The 22,361-nt window shown below is 41.8% G+C and overlaps 1 protein-coding gene and 1 long non-coding RNA gene across 6 annotated transcripts in view; both read left to right on the forward strand.

Annotated features, from left to right (window-relative positions):
* The window catches only part of SLC44A5 (solute carrier family 44 member 5), a 94,329-nt gene extending 85,687 nt beyond the window's left edge, over positions 1-8,642 (forward strand). For 2 of the 3 annotated variants that reach the window (XM_056356229.1, XM_056356230.1), the window contains exons 19-22: positions 1,556-1,626; positions 3,050-3,138; positions 3,782-3,866; positions 5,809-8,642. In XM_056356229.1, coding sequence (XP_056212204.1) covers positions 1,556-1,626; positions 3,050-3,138; positions 3,782-3,866; positions 5,809-5,921 — 358 coding nt within the window. In that variant the 3' untranslated portion in view covers positions 5,922-8,642. The other variant, XM_056356231.1, reaches the window with a different exon arrangement.
* A 2,285-nt stretch (positions 8,643-10,927) lies between these two features.
* LOC130157170 (uncharacterized) lies at positions 10,928-18,077 on the forward strand. 3 transcript variants are annotated; one of them, XR_008824710.1, is made up of 4 exons: positions 10,928-11,005; positions 13,276-14,063; positions 16,670-16,770; positions 16,873-18,077. It is a non-coding gene; the product is annotated as an uncharacterized LOC130157170 (long non-coding RNA). The 3 variants fall into 3 exon arrangements; XR_008824711.1 differs by lacking the exon at positions 13,276-14,063 and having other exon boundaries at positions 10,931-11,005; XR_008824709.1 differs by lacking the exons at positions 10,928-11,005; positions 13,276-14,063 and having other exon boundaries at positions 14,829-16,770.
* The last annotated feature ends 4,284 nt before the right edge of the window (positions 18,078-22,361 follow it).

Here is a 22,361-nt window from a genome sequence, read left to right on the forward strand (position 1 = left end):
AGAACCAATGGAGCCCCTGAGAGATCTATGGATGTACAGGAATGGGGTGCTTGTGACCTGCCATATGTGCATTTCTTGAGCTTTGGTCTGCTCACTGCCTATGAAGAAGAAAGCAGAGACACCTGTGTCTTCAGTGTCATCCAGAAAGCTTACAAGGTATCAGAGTGGCAATAAAGAAGAGAGAGTACTTTGCTTCCAAAACCAGTATCTTTAATACAACCAGATCTCCCCTGGTGCTGGGAACTCCCCTGGCCCTTTTCCCTACTACCAAGACTGCTGCCAAACTCCCTGCTCTCATCAGTACTTTTCATTGCTCCTCGCTCTTCCTATACTACTGTGAGATCAAAAATTTATGGGAGAATAACTTAGGAGCAGGCCGTGTTTAATACAATAGCAGACCATCTAATTACCAAGCAAGAGACACAGTAAAACTGGTTCGGTGGTTTAAATTTTTTTAAGTTAAAGGACTGGGAGGAGGAGGGGAATGGAGGAGGAGGCTGAAAGAGGAAAATTAAAGGGATGCTTAAGATGGAAATGGGAGGAGAATGGAATGCATTCACTCTGTTACTCTGCGTTAATATCAGTACAGTGGCGTCCACACCATGTAGTGCCTGTGCAACACGAAAGAGAATCTGCCTTCATTTCCTTTCAGAACATCGCCTCACTGTCCTTTGTGCTTTATCAGTAAGAATAGCTAAAAGCCAGGCATATAATTCTATCATTTCAGAGATATTTTTTTTATTCTGTATTTTGCCTGTTCTGAATTCTGACAGGTCAATGAAGATTTGTTCTCTTCAATATTTCTTAACATTTTATCCTTCGTGGTAGTCAGTGCTGTATATCCATAGCCTTCAGCACTGTTGAGGCTGATGATACAAAGCTCATTTTCCATCCCATTATTTACCTGCAGTTTCTGATAAGACAGACTGGCAGGATTTTGGGCAGAAACTCCCTGCTGTTGCTTTCCATGAGGGTTGCAGATTTTACTGTCAATTTTTCTGTCTACCTTCATTCATTCACCTGTGATTGTCTCCCTGCTTTGAGGCCTCCTGCCTTCTGTGTTGTACCATGATATCTTCAAAACAGTAGATTTTGCATGTTATGGGATCATGAAATGTGGCCAGATAGGACCAAGTGAAAAGAAGACCTACCAGCAATCTACGCAAACGTGGCTTTGGGTTTTTTTAGTGTGTACTTTGCCTCTTCTGGGCTGGCTTATCTTTGACCCTAGAAGAAAGGCTGAAATAAAAATATTTTGATGCTTTTGTTTAGTTTTTTTTCAACCAGCAAGAGCAATAAACAGTCTTCAAGTGCTATAATGGTATTGCTGTGTTAAAGCCTAACTGAACAAGAGGCTCAGTGCTTTTTTGCCTCCTGGGATTAGGCTGTAATAAAGCCCATCTCAGTGTTGTGTTTCTGCATTGCATTGTCAGCCTGTGAAACCAGCAGAAAATGGCTTCTTGGTCATGTTTATCAGTTATCCATAGATTTAAGGAGAAAGAACACAAATGTCTGGTTTGTGATGATTGTGTATCATTTGTCCTTTGCTGAACAGAGTTGCAGTTCTGGACAAAGTGACAGACTTCCTTTTATTCCTGGGGAAAATTCTTGTTGCTGGTGGTGTAGGTAAGCTAGTAGATTTTTATCAAACAGTATGTTCTTTTTTCTGGTACCTACAAGTATGCCTGCCATATTCATGTATGCTTAGTTAACAGCTGGAGGTTCTCACTGGTCTGGCTGTCCTGGGAAGCTGTTCCCCTGTTTGTAGGATTTGCAAGACTGAACTAAAATACTTCCCCCACCCCACGCCCTTTCCCTTCCCCCCAACCGCTGGCTCTCCCCCTGTGTGTTGTTGACAGCGTCTTTTCCATAACTGCTTTTACAGCTCTTGCATTTGTTGCTGAGGTAAGGACTTCTGCAGCCAAAGCATCATAGCTGTATCAAACTAAATTCACATCCAGTAAGTCAGCCACAATTGATTCTCCTTTCAGAAGTGAACAAAATTGCAAATGAGTGCAAATGAGATCTACTTGGTAGCAGACAGCATGTGTACAAAGAGGAGGTGGTGCAGGTCTGCAGGCGATGGGCCTAAAGCTCTGCTGTGTTCAAGCCCTTTATAGCTATAAGCAGCAGTAAAAGAAAAAGGGTATTTTTAACACCCTTATGGCATTTTCTTAGTTACCAGTAAACATCAAAGTATATTACTCATGTTTTTCTGTGACAGAAAAGTGATTTTTTTTTTTTAAGTGAAACACTTCCAGAAATTCAAGTTGGCAGTATTCCCTTATATTTTTTTCTAAATTTTCACAGCAGTTTCAAAGCATTATTTTACAAATAACTGTATTATCTATGCTGTATACTTTTCAACATTACTAATTAATTATATTTTAACAAAAAATTGAAAATTAGTACCAAGAACAGATCTAAAAGATTTTGTCATTACTGTAGAATGACTTTCAAACTGGGGTAGCAAATTTGATTGGAGACATATTCTCTGAAATGTAAGCCATGAAATACTGAAATTAATTTGTGTCTTTATCCTCTTCAGGAATAAATTCTTTGAGCGATTTGTGTTGAGGATACTGGTCTGTTCTAAACTTATTGTTGTGCTTATCATGAGCACTGCCGTTTCTCCTTTCAATCTGAAATAATTAAGTATTTCTTCAAGCAGCAAAATTTAAAGCAGCAGAATTTTTCTCACTCTTTTTGTGTCTTAGAAAGGATCCACCCAATGGTCGTTATCCCATGTCATTGGCTTGTTTATCATTATTTATTAATTTTACTGTTAAATCCAACAGAATGATTAAAAAATTCATTAATGTCTTTCTGGGCCCATAAATATTTTTATGGTAATTGACTCATTTGACATGTTTCTTCTGTTAGAATACAGATCCAGCAGATGATTAGTCTTGGAGGAATTTCTTGTTTACAAACTCTGATTTAAACCAACCTTGGATCTTGTCACCTGTTTGTTTTATCTCATCCATTCTTTAGGCATTAGGAAGTCAGCTTTGGCATAGGAATCACTAATCTTCTGTGCTTCTTGCAGGTGTTCTTGCGTTCTTTTTCTTCACACAGAGAATACCAGTCTTTGCACAGGAAGCACCAACGTTAAATTACTACTGGGTACCATTGTTGGTAAGGCAACCATCTAATATCCTGAACGCTGAGGGCAGTTTGAGGTGCTCAGACTACCCCAGGCATGGTCTGATAACAGGCCCTGTTGTCGTCTTCTTGGTGGCATACTGTCCACTGACGTGAGGACTGATCTGCTGCTTTAGGCCTCTCTGGATACTTCAGGCAGAAGTGGCACTGCAGTAACTGCACCTTCAGAAAAACTAGGTTCCATATCTGCTTTGCTCAGACTTCCCAGACAGCAAAGGCTGGTGGTGAGGCACTGAAGATGGTGTGGCTTTTAGTGGAAGGGACTTTCAGTGCATGTCTTTCTCCTTTTGTAGCCCCCCTAGACTCTTGAACATCTCCAGATGAGCGATTCTTTAGAATAATCTTGAAGGAGTTCAGAGTATTCTGGGCATATATTTTGTTTGGGGGTTGAAATGGCTCCGATTTTGCAGCTAGAAAACCAGCAGCTACTGCATGTTAGATAGAACACAGTGTCTTAAACCTGTGATGCCTTTCCACAGCAGTAGTGATTTTTGGTCAGAAACTGCCATTAAACCCTCCCACATTTGCTTAGTAGACTAGGCTTCTGACTTGTGTTAACACTCCCACATTGGTGCCAAACTAAATTTGGGGTTTTACTGTGGTTTGTTTTTTGTAGACGGTCATTATTGGCTCCTACCTAGTTGCACATGCGTTCTTCAGCGTCTATGCAATGTGTGTTGACACGCTTTTCCTCTGCTTTTGTAAGTACTACCTTTTCTTTCGCTGATACGCCTGCAAATCATGGGAAGAAGAGTAGAGTTCTGGTGACATGCTAGCAGACTGCGAAAAAGGAACTGCTTCTGCTTTTCAGACTGGCTCCTTGATACATTCTTCAATGCAGAAGTGTTTTAGTATTCAAATTTAATTAGATTAAGTAATGGAGGGTGGCTGTGTGGCTCATGGGGATATCTGGCTTTTGTTTTTCAGATGTTCCTTAACTTTCATTAAGAATTTGCTTCTGGGTGCTTTGCAAAGAGCCCTGCACAGCAATGATTAACTCAAACCTTGTGTTAATAACAAGGTTACTCTTTGGTATATAGGTAGTCCTTTGTTTTCACCTTAATGTCCCTGAACAATTATGCTGAATTACCTTCAAATTTGTGTGAAACACCATTTAAAAAGCTGTATGTCCCTTGGACCCCCCAATGGCAAGCAGTCATGGGCACCATCAAAGGGACTGCTGTTCAATGTGTCCTGTCAGAGCATACAAAAATCACGAAAGAAATCTGTTGGTCTCAAATTAGGACATGATTATAAGAAGAGGATGTACTTATTAAGAAATACATTTCATTTGCTAGTTTTACTAAATTAAAGAAATAAAGATACAGTTTTTCTATAGCAAAAGTCATTCTGGTAGGTTCAAGTAGAATTTACATGGCAGTGATTGTTCTTGCAATTGATGGATTATTTGGTAATACTAAAGGAATAATGAAATAGTCATAGCCTTGTTCTAGCATATATACAGTGGATCACTGAAGCAAGATATAAACAGTAATACGGATTCTCATTTTACAATAGCATAAATTCTTTCTTTTCTTTAAACACCCACCTTCCTAACCCTGCTTCCCCAGGAACCTAAGGTTAGTCATGATTGTGGAAATACTGTGTTCCCAAAGAATTACAGGAATAAAATCAGTCACAAAACTGAAAACTGTTGTCTAGTTGAGAAGTACGTCCTGTTTATTTCATGTTATGGACTTTGGTTCTAAAGAAACGTGATCACAGTCAAGACACTGCATGGAAAGTGATCAAACTAATAAAATTTAGAAAGTTTGTTGGTGTCTCAAAAATTAACAGATTTTTTTTTCAATTTATTCCAAAGACACATGGTATATACTGCCATGGAGATTTACGAAGGTTTGCTTCCTTTGACCTCTTCGGTCATTTCTTACGACTCGTGCTGTCTTTTTGGCCTTGCAGATACCACGCTTTGCTTCAGCAGGGTTGCATTTGCAATGATTGTGCTTCACTGCACACTCCTTCCAGATTGCCCATCACTGAGAAATTTTTCACTGGTCTGTGACTATTGCATGGCACAAATACTGGGCTGAACCCAGACAGGTGATTTAGTCATGACCTTCTGAAGGAAAAAAAAGTAATACATCTACCTCGTTATTTTAAATTCATATTCTGTTTTGCTTCCCATGCTTCCATTCAGTAACGGACAATAGAGATCATATAGAATATTGCACGCTTGTGGCATCAGGTTTTCAAAAGAACTTTACCTTTGACAGTAAAAAAGGGTCCAGTTTTTAAAAGTGTTTAAATCCACAGTGCTCTTTGGGACAAATTTTCTAGCAAGAAGTAGCCAAAATGCCAGACTTCAGTGGAGGTGTGAGTGTTTCTGAAAAGTTCCACCTATACTGCCAAACCAAAGAACTAGAGGATAAAAAGGGTACAGTGCTATCATTTAGAAATGGCCAGATGTTTGTTTGTCTGCTTTGTGTAAAACCTCTTCTGGTTTGAGAAAATAGAAATTGTACTGTCCTTCATCAGCTTATTGATACAGCTAAATTGCCTTGATTGAGATTTTTTTTTTTTTAATGTTTGTTCTTTTGCTCTCTCCTTTCTTCAATTCTGTCTGTGTGTGTGTGTGGTTGTACTGCTGTTTGCTTTTTGGTTGCTTTTGCTGTGTAAATTCAGGTGAAGATCTGGAAAGAAATGATGGATCTACAGCAAAACCCTACTTCATGTCAGCTAGCCTTCACCAAATTCTAGGGAAGAAGGAACTAAGCCCTAAGAAGGCAGTGGGATAACATAAACTAAGCCTCGACATCAAAACAGTGTCACTTTTAAAACGTGTACAAAGTAGGCAAAAGTAAAAAATGTAAATTATGCTTCTGATTAATGGGTGATTCTTTTTTCCTTTTGCTTATATCTAAAAAAGTGAGCAACATTGATAATGTTAACTAGTTTAAATGCTTAAACTAACAGCTGTGAAGACAAGGCCACGTTTTAGTTTATAGAGTGCCTATGAAAAGGAAAAAGTAAATTTGAAGCTTTTTTAAGTCTATAATAATGTTTTAATAACTTTTGTAACACAAGTTGCTGCCTTAGATGACAGCAGTTTTGATAATGTTTCTTTTTATAAGTGTATATTTGTAAAAGAAATTCAGGCAATTTTTTGAAAGCACTAACATGTAACCTAATTAGCCATAAAAAGATAGTTCAAGACTCTCTAGTTAACCAGGAGATGGTACTAAATTTGTAAATATGGTGCTATGATTGTATTTTTTTGTACAAGCTGGTTCACAGCTATTTAAACTGTGATTATACATTCATTAATTATTCCCTACACTGAAAAATGTAGTGATATTTTAATCACATCCACAACTACATCTTTTAAGAAATGATGGTACCCTGCAGGTCCAAAGATGGTAGTCAGAGAAGACTATAGCTGGTACTGCCTAAAGTGAAGTTTTCTGTGCGTTGTGCTTAAAATGTAACTGAGAGAAGGTCCCACTGCACTTGATTTGTGGTTCACACAAATGAGGTTTCATCTGGTACAAGATGGTGAATGTATCATTTTTAGCTGATGTCTGAGAGAGATGCACTTGTGTTAATATCCCCCTATCTCTAATGAGTCTCTGATTGTGTTCTGCATTACGAGGAAGTTGAGCTTCACTGAAAAGAAAATCAAATGCAGTCTTTTTTTTTTTTCCCTTGGAAGAAAGTCTTGGCCGTATATGTGTACAAGGAGCTCCACTGCCTCTGCCTAGCTCGGGAGCGCTTCTTAACAAGACACTGTGATGACCATGTCGGTGCTGAGGGCCAGGTGGGCTCTTCTTGTGGGTCTCGAGGCTCTCAGTGGCTCTCACAGTAAGGTGTTAAGACATTGAACTTGAGTCTTCTCATGATGCAGGGTGAACTATTTGGCTACTGAGAGATGCTCCAAAAGATTTAGTTTTCTTTTGGATTATTAGATTTGCCCGGTCATTAGTACAAAATCTATTGGTAGAAAGCACATTAACATTTTGTTCAGTTTTATGACCCTCCTGTTAGCAGAACTGCCACTGAGGTCAGTAACAGCTCTGCTCATGGAAAAAATCTTACACTGGAGTAGTTCTCAAGTCTGTTACTGCTATGAGCTGAGCCAGAAAGGTTTTAATTTGTTAGTCTCATGGGTCCCCAAGGACACAACTCTACCAAGGCCTGCCTCCGGTTTTCATGGATTCAACTGTACTGAATAAGGTATTCCATTACTGTTGGCTTTCCAGGAGTGGCACGTGCCATACCTCTGCCGGGTCTGTCACGGGCGTTCAGCACCTGGAAATACTTTTTTAGCCCCAGGAGTCCATTAGTGTCACAAAGAGAAAGGCATATTCTTTTCCAGATAATCTGAATGCAAGCTTCTGGGGAAAATTTACTGACGATCCACATCCCAAAGTGAGTTTGCTTTCTAAATTAGGCTCCAGCTTGTGACAGCTGTAACCGCTACAAAGGCAGAAAAGCTGTTCTTGGTGCAGCAGCTCCAGGGTCATGTTGATGCACAAGTAATTACCATCTGTGCATCTGCAGTCATGGGCATGGTGCGATCTTGAAATCCGGTGAACCGAGGTGCAAGTGGCAGGGGTAGCTGTACGTGTTCCCTGAGAGCCAGCGGGCGCCTTTCCCTGAGGCAGAAATGAGTGGTTCAGTTTAGGACTCAAACAAGGTAAAATAAAGGTGTGCAGTTTCAAATGTAACTACTGATCATGGGCATCTTCTGTTTTTGACAACTCCTCGTGAGATACCCCAGAGTAAACTTGACTTTCAGAAAGGGCTGACTAACCTACCTTTGGAAAAAATCAGACTTGACTGATGTTTTTCATCATCGTCATCATTCCTTTCTCGTTAACATGCGTGGCACTGGATGTAGACACACGCACCCCCCATTATTCTAATCTCTTCTGAGAATTAAGTCCATGAGTTTTTGGGGTATGTGTTGTGTCACCGTTCTGTGATTTAAAAGCTGCTGGTCTGAATTACCACCATGTGCTAAAGCTTTTTTTTTTTTTTTTTCTCCTACTACTGTGTGATTAGTTTGCAGCTAAAGAAACTGCATTAAGTAATCTATATTTCTACTGGACTTGAGTGTCTTACTGGGAGCTCAACTGATAAAAGTGTATTTCTGAATACAGTGTGCTTTTTTTATCATATGAATGTAACCATAGAATTTACTAGGAATAAAACATAATAGAAATAGTATACAGTTATTTGATTAGAAGACTTTTGTAACAAACCTATGCATTTACTAAAGGAATTTCTAAAATTGAAAGTTTTAAATTGTATTATTATTTATATAAGTAAAAATATATATATGTATAAATTTGCTCCACTCGCTATTTTGTGAAATGATTTAGAATGTAAGTGATCATCATTTCTGAGAAGAAAATTTAAAAGCCATTTTCTTAATGAGAACTGTGAAAATACAAAGCAATATCATGTAGATTTTGTAATCAAGAAATTGAATAAATTATAATGATTTAATATTAAAATTGGCTTTTTAAATATAAATTGCTATTAGTGAATGAAGTAGAAATCAATGCAAGTATTTACTTGGGAAAGAATCACTTAAAATATTTTAGGACTAACTTATTATAATGGTTTCTAACTAATCCTGTGGGCCAGAGTCTGCAGACAGACACCACGCAGGAGGTCCTGGGAATGGCATGTATGGATTTGGATGTTTATTTTGTTCCTTGATTTAATCTGAAATTCAGAATTCTGCTCTTCACTTCAGAGGGGCACACGTGGCCATCTGTACCACAGCGAGTGGTGCCGGCTGTGCTTTGCTCTGGGGCCGTGGGAGCGGGGTGCAGGCAAGGGCTGGCGGTTCCGTGGCGGTGGCGCGGCTGGGGGTGATGCTGCAGGACCCCAGACCCCATCGTTCCGCCTGCGCCAGGGAAGGGCTTGGCAGGCCAGCGGTCCTGCCCGGCTGTGGGCTCTGCGGAAAGGCAGGGTGGCTCTGCAGACAGGCCCTGTGCGCGAGTAGGAGGAACTCCCTTGAAGGTCATGAACAAGCAGAATGCAGAAACCGAGAGACAGTAGAAAACTCCCGCTATCCCATCCACGCAGGCATGTCTGGTTTGGTGCTGGTTGGATTCATTGTGTCTCCCTAGGACGTATTAATGGATGGCTCTCATTTCCATGTTTTATACCAAAGTTTTAATGTCCAGCTTTCAAATCTTGTAAGAAAAAAAAAAAAAAAAAAGGAAAAAAGTGACCCCAGAAACAAAACAATCAAGAAAGATGGGATCATTTCTTAACGCTGAGGTTTTTTTTTTCCCAAGTGCTACTCAGCAGCTGATTCTTGGCTGTTAGGAGGATGCTGAATAGCCTTTTAAATGTCAATATTTGAAAATACGAAATAGATTACTGTTCCATGTTCTGCTGTAGAACAGAGAAAGATTTTGATGGATGCAATGTCAAGCTGATTCTGGGGCAGTCAGTAAGTGTTCTTCTACAAATGGGTTGTCAGAGCAATGATGGCGAAGAATAGACTGACTGTTCTCGGTAACATGGAATGTCTCCCTTTGACCAAGTGCTCGGCCTGGAAGCTGTGTCCCTTCTGACAAAAGTGCCTTACTGGCTATTATTTCACTCGGCTTATGTTTTGAGGTTTATTCACACCGGGTAGACTACAGGACAGACAAGACCAGACAGGAAGAACAATACTCTTTATTTCAAATTAAGTGGTACAGTATGAATTGTGGAAAAGCTGAGATGTGTTTGGACTGCATGATGCGGCACAGGTGGTTTTACTGCTGCTGTTGTCAGATGGTGGAAGTAGGCTGTGTGTTCTGGGGGGAACACATGCCAGTGCTGGTGTTGCAAATAATTAAATAAAAACAATGCAAGACTGTTCCATCTTCAGTCATAGGCTTTTTTAATAGCTTTAATTTACAGTACAGTGGAGTTACGAGTAGGGCCTGTTCTGCTTTTGGTTACAGTGACAGTATGTGTTGTACCTGCGTAACTGCGGGGAGAGCCAGGCTCCGGCTGCTTCGGACGGGAGGACAAAAGCTGAGCAAATACATAGTATGTTCCTGTAGCGCATCTCCTTGCGTGTTCATAAGCATAAAGTTCATTCTCCATTTCAAGACCGATAATTTGCTATTCTGGAAGTGGTTTTTAATTTCTAAATTTTTAAACTTTTGATACAGGTGGTTTTTGAGGTAATACGTAATTTGTACTGCACTGTAATCAAATTAGAAAGATAACTGTTCCTTCATGTTTCAGTAACACTAGTGCTACTAATACTGGAATTGTTTGTTACTCTATGTTACAAGACGTCCAAATGTTTTTGTCCCAAATAATGAGTTGTAAAATCATGGGGGAAAAAAAAAAAAAAGACGACGACTGTTTGAGGTTCAAGAAATGGAAGGGAAGTTACTGTGTCATTAATATGATTATTAAAGTTTTATTATTACCTTGCCAAAACCAAACTAACATGAGCACGACAGTTTGAGCTCTAAACCCTGATGCTTCTGCTGTGCAGAAATGGGAACGCGCTGCCTATCTTTGATAACTGAAGGTTTAATATTGTTGCTACTCCAATGTTTTACAGCTCTTGGGGATCGTTCTAATAAACATTTAGATACAAAACGGAGCGCGTGTGTCTGTGTGCGCGGCGCGCGGCTGGGGCTGTGCCCGCCCCCGGCGTGAGGCGGCGGCGCGGGCGGGGCCGGGGGGGGGGCGGGCACGAGCCGCGGGGCGGTTTGCGGGCGCGCGGCAGGGCGGGGGCTGGCAGCCGCGGGGCGGGGCGGGGCGGGGCGGGGCGGGGCGCCGCGCTCCTTACCCAGGCGGGCTCCTGCGCTGCGTCTCTGGAGGCCGGAGGGTCACTTGTTACATCGTCCGTGTAAGTGTTCTGGGCCCGGCGGTAATCACACGCGGGGGGTCGGCGGAAACTGTTCCGGGCTCTTGCAGCAGACGGGGCGCCTGTTAAATCAGGCGGACCCGCACGCTGTGGTGTAGGAGCAGCCCCCCGGCTCGCAGCCCCCCCGCTCGCAGCCCCCCCCGCAGCCCCCGCGGCGCGGTTCCCTCCTCCCTCCGGGTGAGGTCAGCGGGGCGCCGCGCTCTCGGCGCTGCCCCGCTCCCGGCTCCCGGGGAGCAGCTGTGGCGAGGCCACGGCCCCAGGCTGGCCGGTGGCCCCTTGAGACGAGTGAGGCCGGCGGGGCACCACCTCTGCCCGAAGTGCGTTTTTCTGGCAGGCGGGGGGAGAACGCGACCAAAAGCAGCGCAAAAGCCTCTCGGAGCTGAGGCCGAGTTACAGCGGCGGCGGCGGTGGGGCGGGGTTTGGAGGCAGGGCGAGGGGGGGCTTTGGGCTCCCGCTTAGCCGCTAAGGCAAGCGTTGTAAGTCGTTCCGTATGTGGGGAGCCTTGTCTGAGGGTGCTGCTGGCATTCAGCAATCGCTGCAATGAAACCTCGAGATGAAGTTTTGAATTAGCACAACAAGCTAACGATGCCGACACATGTGGCCAGCCAGGCAGAAGAGTGCAACTGCAGCGGGGGGCGACATTGGCGGTGCCTCAAGGGGGAGAGCGTGGCTGTGTGTTCAGGGTTCGGTGACTGACAGCAAACTGATGCACTGAAGCTCACAGGGTACACAGAAACTTTAAATTCAGAGCTCAGCATATACCGCTTGAGGGTAAACGGGCAGTATATCAGGCCTACACTGTAGGATGCTGTTTCTTAGAGAAGGTTTAATGCCATCGGTTCTGGGGGGGGGCTGGTGGGTTTGTGTTGGCCAGCCAGCTGTGCCACCGTGGCTGTGAGCAGCGGGACTGGCCCAGCGCAGCAGAGGCGCGAGGCCGCTGTGCTCGGGGGGTGGCGGGAAAAGGCACATTGTGAGAAGGCAGAGCCGCACGGGGAGCAGAATGGCTCAGCCCGCGTGGCTTAGAGGTGGGCAGTTTGAAAAACTGAACAGGGAAAGGTGAACTGTAAAAGTTCTTCAGGGGGCTACCGGTGTATCCCTCGGTACTGGAGCCCAGCTTAGCAGTGAGGCTGCCAAGGCCATGCCACACGGGCAGAGGTACAAGCCTGGCAGAGAACAGTTGCTCAGAAGAGCTAAGGGATGCTGCTGTTCTACAGTAAATCTTCACAAAAGCATACCCTTTCTTGTTCTTTTTCTTTTAGCATTTGATCAGATGCAAATTTGGCAAACAAATTGGCTTTTTGTTCTGTAACGCATCACTGTGAAGTTCAGTTCTGACCGCAGCAGTGAACAACAACAATAGTAAAGCACTGTGTATGTTAAAGCACAGTTGTAAGGGGATTTTTGGAGCATAGAGGACCTTTACTATGTGTCTCATATGTATGTAGTTATTTTAATTAAATCTGGATTAGTTGTTTTTTAAACTACATCAGTATCTGCTGTTAACACACATGGTCTGTTGGAACTGACTGCAGCTAATAGTTGTATTGTCCTCCTTCAGAAAATGTCAGGCTTACTAACAAAATTGTCTTCTTGCCTCCTTTTAAATGTGTTTGCAGACCAATATGTTTTACATCACACTTGGTTTTCTTGCCATTCATATTGCATTTAAATCTATTGCTGGCTGCATGCCATAGAAACTTTAATCCACATCCAGATGAATTCAAAAGCTGCTGAGTTTTCTCTTGTGTCCTGGCTGTCTAATCTCCAGACTTTTCCAGGGATCCTGCTTCTTTTGCAAGGTTTGTTCTTTCTAGTTACCCTAGGGGAACGTTGCACCCTGCAAATCTCCCCTACAGGCCTGGGGTGTGCACCAGTGAGCTGTGCCATCACTTGAGCAGATGCAGCACAGCTGCTCGTCTTTAATCGCTGGGTTTGTTGTGGGAAGCACCAGCTTCTGTGCCCTGCTTGGGGAACTCTCCTCACTGGCATCGGTGCCTGCGCAGGGAGAGTGGCTGCCTGCCTTTCCACTTGGGCACGTGCGGCAGTAATCGTGCTGCAGTTGCGCTGGGATGGAACAGTGGTGCTCTCAGCAGCGGTGCGGGCTGGCTGCAATATCCACTGAAGAAGGAAGTGATAACGTAACCAATCTGTTATAATGAAACAGACCCTGGTCATAAACATGGGGTAAAATGTTTCTGGTTTTGTCTTGGCTGATGTTTGATATGTACCACCTGTGATGTTTGCCTTTGCAGATGAAGGTTGCTGGTGGTGCATTTCCTTCTAGGAACTGGCATGCTACTTTGCAAATCCACACAACTGCAGGTGGCTTGGAGAAGGAAAAGAAGGGATTGCTTCATACAGAGCTTCATAATGTAGTTTCTGGTTGCCATCATTTTCAACACATCTGACCAACTCAATTTCCTGTCTTGAATCAACTTTCATTTCATCAAGTCCCAGGTTCTCATTTCAACATGTTGGTTTGGCTGGGCTCTACGGCTGATCTATTTTAATTTTGGAGTCTGAAGGAGCCCAAGTTTGGGAAAGAATCATAGTTGTCTCAGGAGAAGATTGCGTGCTTAATTTGCTCCAAATGATAATGTCAAAGGGGGAGTGGGCGTTGTTCCTGTGGTTTGTTTTTGTTTTAATTTTTTTTTTAGTTTATGCAGTTCCAGTTTCTTACAGGAAAACTAAATACTTGAATAGCGTTATCATATTGGTATGATTAAGCTCACAGCCGGGTTATTTTGTGAGGACACTAAGAATGGTCCAAACCAGTTCAACACATCATAATATAATACTCAGCTGTATTGGCTCTGGGCCACCACAGCTTAGAAAAGTCAATGTTATCTTTGTGAGCTTAATATTAGTGGCTCTTGGTGTCCAGTGGTGGCAGCTCTTTCTGAACTGATGTCATGACAAGAGAACTGTAGCTGCAGGTTTGAACATACCCTGTGGAGTATGTCTTGGTGTTTCAGTCCGCTACCAAGACACCTGCACAAATTGCTGCACAGACACTGAAGATCAAAATGCATATTAAAAGGTAATATTTCTATGAATTTAACTATGTGTAACATGCATATGCACATATTTTTTGTCTTAAATTCGTATTTTGGGTAAGTGCCTGTATACATGTTTTAGAAATGCCAGTATTTCTGCTGATTATTTCTGGAAATAGTAAAAAGGGTGTCTGTTAGTTGTTCCTGAATTCAGCAAACTACAGTTTACATCCTATTTAAATGATAGTTTTACAGTTAGCTTTCATGGATGACCTGCTAACTCACACTAAAAAAAAAATCAAAATGTTTCCTTGTGTGGTTTTGTTTTTGGGTTGTTGTCTTTTTTTTTAAATGGATTAGCTGACTTTCAAATGCAATGGCTTAATTTTAACATAAGAAAGTGTGTAACTTTTTTATATACTGGTGTACTGTTATTTGCTCTAGGTTTCCCATATTTTGGTGATAAACTTTGTTTGTAGGCAGTTTGGAGCAGGAGACAGCTGTCTCCCACGAGGTCAGCTTGGGAAATACATTGGTGCAGTTTGTGATGGCAGCTGATAGAAGTTATCATTCGGGGGATGGGGGTGGGTGGAATTGGTTCCTGTTGAGATGTCCGAGGGCCTTACAAAAAAACACACACACACACACAAACCCGACCAACCACAAGACAGCAGTGTCTGAAAGAGAGCTGATACATAGTCATGTGTGTGCCCAACAGGGAAAAGCTTTTTACAAGAGGGGTGGGGAAGAAGTCCCGGGGGGGGGGGGGGGGGGGGGGCGGGGAGGGGAGCGGTGTAGAGAGAGGGATGTGCAGTCTGCAGGCAGCAAGGCAGTTACGAGGTCTTTTCCCAGGACTGCTGTTGGTTTGCTGTATCCTTACTTGTGTGGGGAAAAAACCAAATTAGCAGGAGTAGAAAAGAAAAGATGGGCAGGGAGGTGAATGGCAGATGGAGAGTCAAACATTTGACTTTGGTTACTCCACCTGTGCTGCTAATCCTGGCCATGATTAAATACTGTAAAGCTCACTTATCTTACATTGTGTTTTTAACTGTTTCAACCAAAAGAGTAAATTCTTACTTCATTATTCCTTTTTTAACTTAAGGGCTTCACAGCTATAGGTAACATATGAAGTGAGTACATTTTAAAGCACAAACCAGATGAAGAGAGAAAAGCGCACACACATGCATACACACATACTGACACATATATATTTATAAATTATGGTGTTTTTAAAGCATTTGTCTAAACTGGTCTGAGCTACACCCTGTTTTTTTTTCTTGATAGATTTTACCCTGGTCAATACCTGTTTGCCAGTTCATCCTGGTACAGTCCATTCTGAAGGTGTAAATACCCTCTTATAATGATGATATGTTGGATGGCTTTTTGTCATCTTAATATTTGCATGAATAATTGCTCCTGCATAAGATCACCATGTGTTGACATAAAAGCAATTATGATGGGAGCGTAGCTGTGCTGGAGCCGGCAGCATGACACAAAGAGGCAAAATCTGTCCTTGTTCTATTGGATGCTTTAAAAGCATGTTCCCACACGTTGCTTTTTCGCACACACAGAAGTCACCAAAACCTTTTGCACATTTCCATTAATATAAAATGAGAGAGAAAACTGAACAGGATCAGGAAAAGGTGCATCTTTATAGCTCAGTGTTTAGATTAGATTGTGTGATTTTTTAATTATTTTTTGGGGGGCTCTTTTTCTTGTGGAAGTAGTATTGTTTCCTTATTGGTTTTGTTCTGTTTTGAGCCACTTTGTCAAAACCTACTCTCAAAAGTCTCTTTATATAGATTTGATTTTTCACTTCTTGCTCTGCCTTTCAAAATGGTAGTCCAGAATACTTACTGACAGAGCCCAGGTGACCTGATTTAAGACTAGTCTGTTGTAGTGCCAGACATAGCTTGGAGATTATTTTTTTCCCCTAGCCCTGATCCTACTCCTGGAAGAAGCTGTAATTCTTTCATTCTGGAAGTACCTTTAATATTAATAGACTGACTGTGGGTGTCCCCATCAAATTGATTTACCCAGTTTTTAACAAGAAGGGAGTGATCAATAGCCTGCATGAAGGTACCGTATTGCACCAGCAGCCTGGTGAGAAGATGTTAGACCTCAGAAGAGTTATGTTGTGTTACCTCATTTGGTGACAGCAAGTCAGTAGGCTGGGAGTCAGCACTGATTCTAAAATCAGTCATATTTTTCATCTCAGGGGAGTATATTTGGAAAATACAGAGTACACTGCACAGACTTAAATTACTAGGAAAAAAATGTGACTGCCAGACAATTTATCCCTCAAATCCAGTAGATGAAGAACAAAATTTTGGTTCTAGGGCAAGTTTACACTTGAAACCACCCTTACTACTCCACAGAAGCTGTATGGCTGGGCTGGCTCCCAAGCAGTTTTAAGCGATCTCCGTGATGCATCTCTGGAGAAGGGCATGTATTGCATTTCTGGCTGGTGTCCTTACACACAGAGCCACATTTGTAAAATGCTTAGAAACCATATGGCCATTATTGCAGCAGCTTAGAACAAAGAAATAAGCCCTGAGCGTCTACACCTGAGTGCAGAAAGAGAGCCACTGCCTTTGTTGTGAGTTGTGAATACTGTCTGTTATCTTGGCCTTTTGAGGTTTTGCAACAGGGCCCTTAAGCAGCATGAGCGAACTAGGCTCCTCTCAAGGATTGGTGGAGAAGGGGAAAATGAAGGAGAGAGTGCCACGGAAGAGGATGCAGTTGTAACAAGTAAGTTTGGTGTAGCCCAGAAAGATTTTGCACATTTTAAAAGCTCCTCTGCTAACAGGTTCTTAGTTTTGTTCTTTTTCTTCCCTGGCATCCATTTCATAGAAGATCAGATTTAAAGCCATTTGATTCTAGAAGGTTTAAGTCTGCCTAAGTCAAGATCAAGTGTGGAATATAAAACCATCATCCTTAAAGAGAATGAGAAAGTGTAAGTGATGATAATGAGCCAGCTGGGGATAATGATGGATGCCAGGATAAAGGATGAATGCAGATAAGAATCAAGATTTATTTTTCTCTTGGAGACTACTCTTGATGCGCAATTTCTTTAAAACAATGCAGAAAACATTTGACAGGGAGTTGTTTTAGCATATATGGAAAAACTATGACTCAGTAAGTCTTTAAGTTCAGTTTATACAGCATATCAGTCTACAGTAATCCTTTTCCCCACGGGAGAGGAAAATAGCTATCGTCACAGACTTGTGTTGCAGTTATTACTACCAGACTTATTGGAAAAAAACTGTAAATAATTTTAGTGGTGGTCTTGTAAAAAATGTAGACCTCTAGAGTTTGAGATAATATTCTTCTAAGTGACATAATCCCAAACATACCTGTTTTTCAAAGTTAAGTTGTTGATGAAAGCACACAGTTAGTACCCACAGTATTCCTTTTTTTTTTTTTTTTTTTTTTTTTAAACCTCCAGGAACAGAGAAGCTGTCAGAATGTCAGCTTGCTCAGAACATGTTCTGGACTCGGCATTTCTCAACGGGCTGAACATCAGTGACAACCTTACCTACGAGTGAAAAGGCATCCTCTTGTAACTTGGAAGGAAAACTATTCTGCTTGAAACCAGGGTAGCTGTATAAGACAACAGAAGGTCATTCTCTAAAAGTGATGTTAGAATTGCATTCCATTCCTGTGTGTTAAAGCCAGTTAGAAGTACCCACTGTCACAGCAGAGACCCTCTACAGTATCTTGTTCTCTTAGGTTCCATCCAAGAACACGTGTGAGAGAGAGTGCTAACAGAGTGGTGTGTTTTCAGTAACTATTCATTCTATTTTAAAAGGAAATATAGGAGCATTAAAATGTGCAAACATATACTTCAATGTAAATCCATTTACTAACAACTTAGAAGCAGTTTGTCTTTCTTGTTATTAATCTTGTACTATCTTTCTCTGTCCCTAGATGTCACTATTCTGGAGGCTCATCCACACGTAACTAAACTGGATTTTCAAAAATTTACTAAACCAGTTCAGGGTTCTTTTTCTGCTCTACATTTAAACTAATAAATTGTTTAATTTTTTTTTGAAAAAGCTTGGTTATCATGCTGTTAGTGACTTGTATGACAAGTGTAGTAGCTTAATTTTTAATTGTAGAATGAGCAGGAGTTAAAAGTTAACAAGCAACAACAGTAATACATTGAATTAAGTTGGCAGAAGTTAAGTTTTTGAACTTGCAAAATTTTTTCTGCTGCAGGTGCACACCTTTTTCCCAAGTAGTCATCTAGGGACTACATATGGAGTAGCTGGATATTTGGAGCTTAAACGTAAGTTACTGTAATGATAACAGCCACGGGTGAAATCGGCAGTATGGAACAACGTGAAGCCTGGGCCAGGGTCGGCAGGGCTCCGGGCAGCTGGTCACTGGCCCTGCACGGGGCGATCAGAGCGGTGGCCTTCTGTGAATTCCTGCCTTGGCATTCATGTCGCTAGCACAGCAGAGAACGGGGATGGTCATTACAGCGGGTTACACGTGGGCTTGTACAAAAAGCAGAAGGCTTGCAACTTCTTCTTTAATAATATATACTTCATAAACCAGCTGTCATTCTGAATGAAGGATAGAAACAGGTTTATCTGTCAGAGACTATTGTGACTTTTGAATCAGTAATGATTTTAAATGCAGTGTAATTTTTAAAAGAGACAAGGAAAAGGGGGACAAAAGCACAGGTACATGTGTTGAAATATTTCTGGAAACAGTGTCTTTTATGAAGACGCTATTCCTTGTATGTCTACTTGACTACCCATCTTTATAACATCACTAACTTCACATGTCCTAAGGGGTGGCGTAGTGCAAGATGGTAACTTGGGGGTTCAAGAAGGCATACCACCAACCCAGAGCTGAGCTGTGACATTTCATAGGCTGGGGGAGGAGACAAGAATCATCAGTTTTTTCAGAAGCGAAAAGTATTCATAACAGTTATCTATACCTACAAAAACTGAAAGAGTAAAGGAAAGGTCAAAGTGTAGTAAGATCAACTTGCCTAAACTTTAAGCAACTCTTCAGCTTCAGAGGTAATTGCGGAAGGGAGACAGAAGGTAGTTATGGCTATTGTAATGCAAATATAAAAAACACGGACTTCTGGCCAAAAACCAACTCACAGAATCAGGTAGCATTAGCAAATGTCAGCAAGGGTAAAGAAAACAGCATTCTGTACATTTATGAATGAATCTAATCAAAAGTAAGGCTAGTGCTGATCTGTTACTCAGATCAAAGCTACAGCCAGTGAGTACCAGAAGGCCAAACTGGATCTTCACTTGTATCAGCTTTGACCACAAAAAACCCCAATCAAACATAGAGAGAAATCTATGAACAAGTCACTAGTACAGTTAGTACCAAGGTCAACAAAAGCAAGCTTTCTAGATAATTGCAAACTAAATGTTTTCAGGTAGCTTGGGCCTGCTGCACTTTCTCCTAGGGCAGTTGAGCTAGATAGCAGCCTCTCCAAACCATCAACTCTTATTTTTGGAGAGACACCAGGACTGAAACGGTGTCTAGAGCCCAGGAACTGTGCAGAGGAAAGCCAGGGAATCCAATAAAGCATTATTTCATTTGTCTAATTATTTTATCCAAGAATTTTATAATCTCAACCACGCCAGCATTAATAAGAATACAAACAATGAGATTGCCTGTAACAGCTGTGTGTGTGGTCAAGAAGCTGTACACATCGCTGTCTGGCATAAGCAAGACAGGGACATAACCTAGGATAGCAAAGTTGGAAAGTAAGCTGTTGCAAGCAGTTCACACGATACATTCTCTTGTTTGAAAAAACGGAATTACCGAAGGGTCAGGTTCTAGTCAGTATTTTAGGTAATTACCTGAGTGACAGAATAAAGAGATTCTTAGTGAATTTTTGACAACACAAAAGAGGCAGAACCGGGGAAACTCAGAAATGGAATTCAAAATTGTTTTGAAAACTTGGAGAAATAGTAAGAAAGAAGTGGGGTGAAATTCAATATGGTAAAATAGATTGCAATAATCTATGGAGAGGGGTGAACATCAGGGGACAAGATAACAGCTTGTGACAAGCAGAACATGGAGGGCAGTGTTGTTAGAAGAAAAGCAGTCATCACCCTGCAACACACAGCAGCAACCAACTTGTGTGCCCTAATCCTCCTGCTGAGCATCAGTAGGGGCTTGGCTAAAACTGAGCTTCGTGCTTCAAGAAGATGGACAAAGAAAACAGCATAGAAACAGTTAAGACATTTACAAAACGTGACTTGGTATGAAAAACTCAGTGAATTGGATTTGTTTGGCAGGGAGAAGTCTGGGGGGTTTATTGGAATTTATTTATTTTTTACCCTAAGAAAGTGCCAGAGTTTTTGTGGATTTCTACTATTGGAGAAATTGAAGAACAGATTAGTCAAACATCTCTGCTAGTGGTAGCTGAAATATTTCATCGTGCCTGAGGGTGAAAAGCAGGCTAGAGAATGCCCAAAGTACTTTTCAGATTTACCTTTATATGAACACAAACCTGTATTTCCACTGAACAGCTGGAATGTCAAAATATCTAGGATGCTATACCAATAGGCTACTGCAAACTGAAATACTACCAACTTCTAATAATCAGACATCCTTTAGAGATTCTGTGAAGTTTGCACTAGGAGGATACTTTTCGTGTATATTTCTCCCTCCTTCTACAGCAGGTTGAAAATAATAAGTTTTAGTTTGCAGTGTAGTTGCTTGTTGCAACACACAATATGCCAGCTAGCCCCAACCTGCATTGGTTGGACAGGTCAGGGAAGGAAGGAGAAAAGGACTGGAAGTTGATAGCCAGTCTCCTCACAGTACTTTTTGAGACACAACTGTTAGAGTGGTAATTCCTCCTTTGAGAACCTCCTGATGCAAAATAGGCTCTGCATCATTAGTTCTATTTTGGATTTTTTAAGATATGTTGTATTGCAACTTAGCATAGAAACTGTCACCCTACCTCGCAGGCTAAGCACTTTGGGATCAGAGGGGACACATTACAAATACAGTGCTCTGCAAAAGCACCCATGTAGCAGAGCACTAGGCAAAGCTCTGTATTGTTCTCTGTTCAAGGCAGGTCGCTTTTAAGTGAGATGTTAAGACCAATTTATTTCATATGATAATTTCATACATCTCCTCAATTTTACATTGAGCCTGTGCAGTCTAAAAGGCCCCGACTCAGCATTCTACCCGTTCCTGCTATAGCTGCATTCTCTTCTAGTAAGGAAAGTCCATAAATTTCCTCAGCCCGGCAACATCCAAGTTACTCTTTTAACAGCAAGAGGCAGTAAGGATGGCTCCAGGGTGAGAAGAGCTCAGCAGTAGTCACAAATGCAAGCCCATGCACAAGCAGGAGAAGACGACAAGCATTCAGACTTGCAAGTCAGGCTACAGCAACAGCTTCAGCTGAGAGCAGCAAACTAACGCTGTCCTGTTTTCCACGTGCTCTGTCAGCCCCATGCAGCCTAACACCAGCCGCAACAGCTGAAGCTACCACGGCACAGGTCTGGCATTCTCAATGGGAAGACTCGAAAGTCCAGATCCTCTGCTGGGGCTTCCCATTTTCAATGCTACATTTCCCCAGCTGCACTTACAAGTAGCTGCTCAAGCACTCACAGCAGCAAAGATCAGTTCTGCTGCTTCCTATTTTCATAGGGAAACAGGAAAGCTGCTCCCCATTTACTTCAATCCTGCACTGACTTTGGAACTGAACAGAAGGCAGTGTTTCATACATAAGCTTAGACTTACGTTTCAGGCAACCTGAAGCTGTTCAGTCCTTCAAATTAGAGTGAATGATTACTTTTTTTTCCAAGGGACTTGATAGAAGTCAAGTCACATTTTAAAACAAGACAACTCGATAGTATTTTAAATTGCCAAGTTGCATTAAGATCTAGATTAGCATTATTTAGCATTTAACTGGTAGAAGCTGAGCAGTAATCTTGTCCTACTTGCATATCAGACCCAACAAATGAACGAAAACCAGTCTGTCTACCAATATGCATGCAGCTTTGTATCAAAGATACATGGAGCTAGCTTAGGTACTGAAAACAGCATACCAAATTCAGCGTTCCACCCAGAGTATTTCACTAAGAAGTCACGTATGTTAGAATAAAATGTAAAGTCAATCAAGTTCCACAACACTCCATGTCTTTAGTGTTCTGTGGAAAAAAAAAAAAGTGGCAGGATAATATTAGCCTAGACAAACCACTGTGTCAGTGCAAACAGATTGCTTTTGCTACTCAGATTAGCTCAGACATCTGTGAGTAGCACTTGAAACAGTGCCAACATTTAATTTAGGGAACTTGAATAATTCAGAGCTTGCCATTAAAGCCCATGCCCTCAGAAGCCAT

The sequence above is a fragment of the Falco biarmicus genome, chromosome 11, assembly GCF_023638135.1.
Source record: "Falco biarmicus isolate bFalBia1 chromosome 11, bFalBia1.pri, whole genome shotgun sequence".
Lineage (NCBI taxonomy): Eukaryota > Metazoa > Chordata > Aves > Falconiformes > Falconidae > Falco > Falco biarmicus.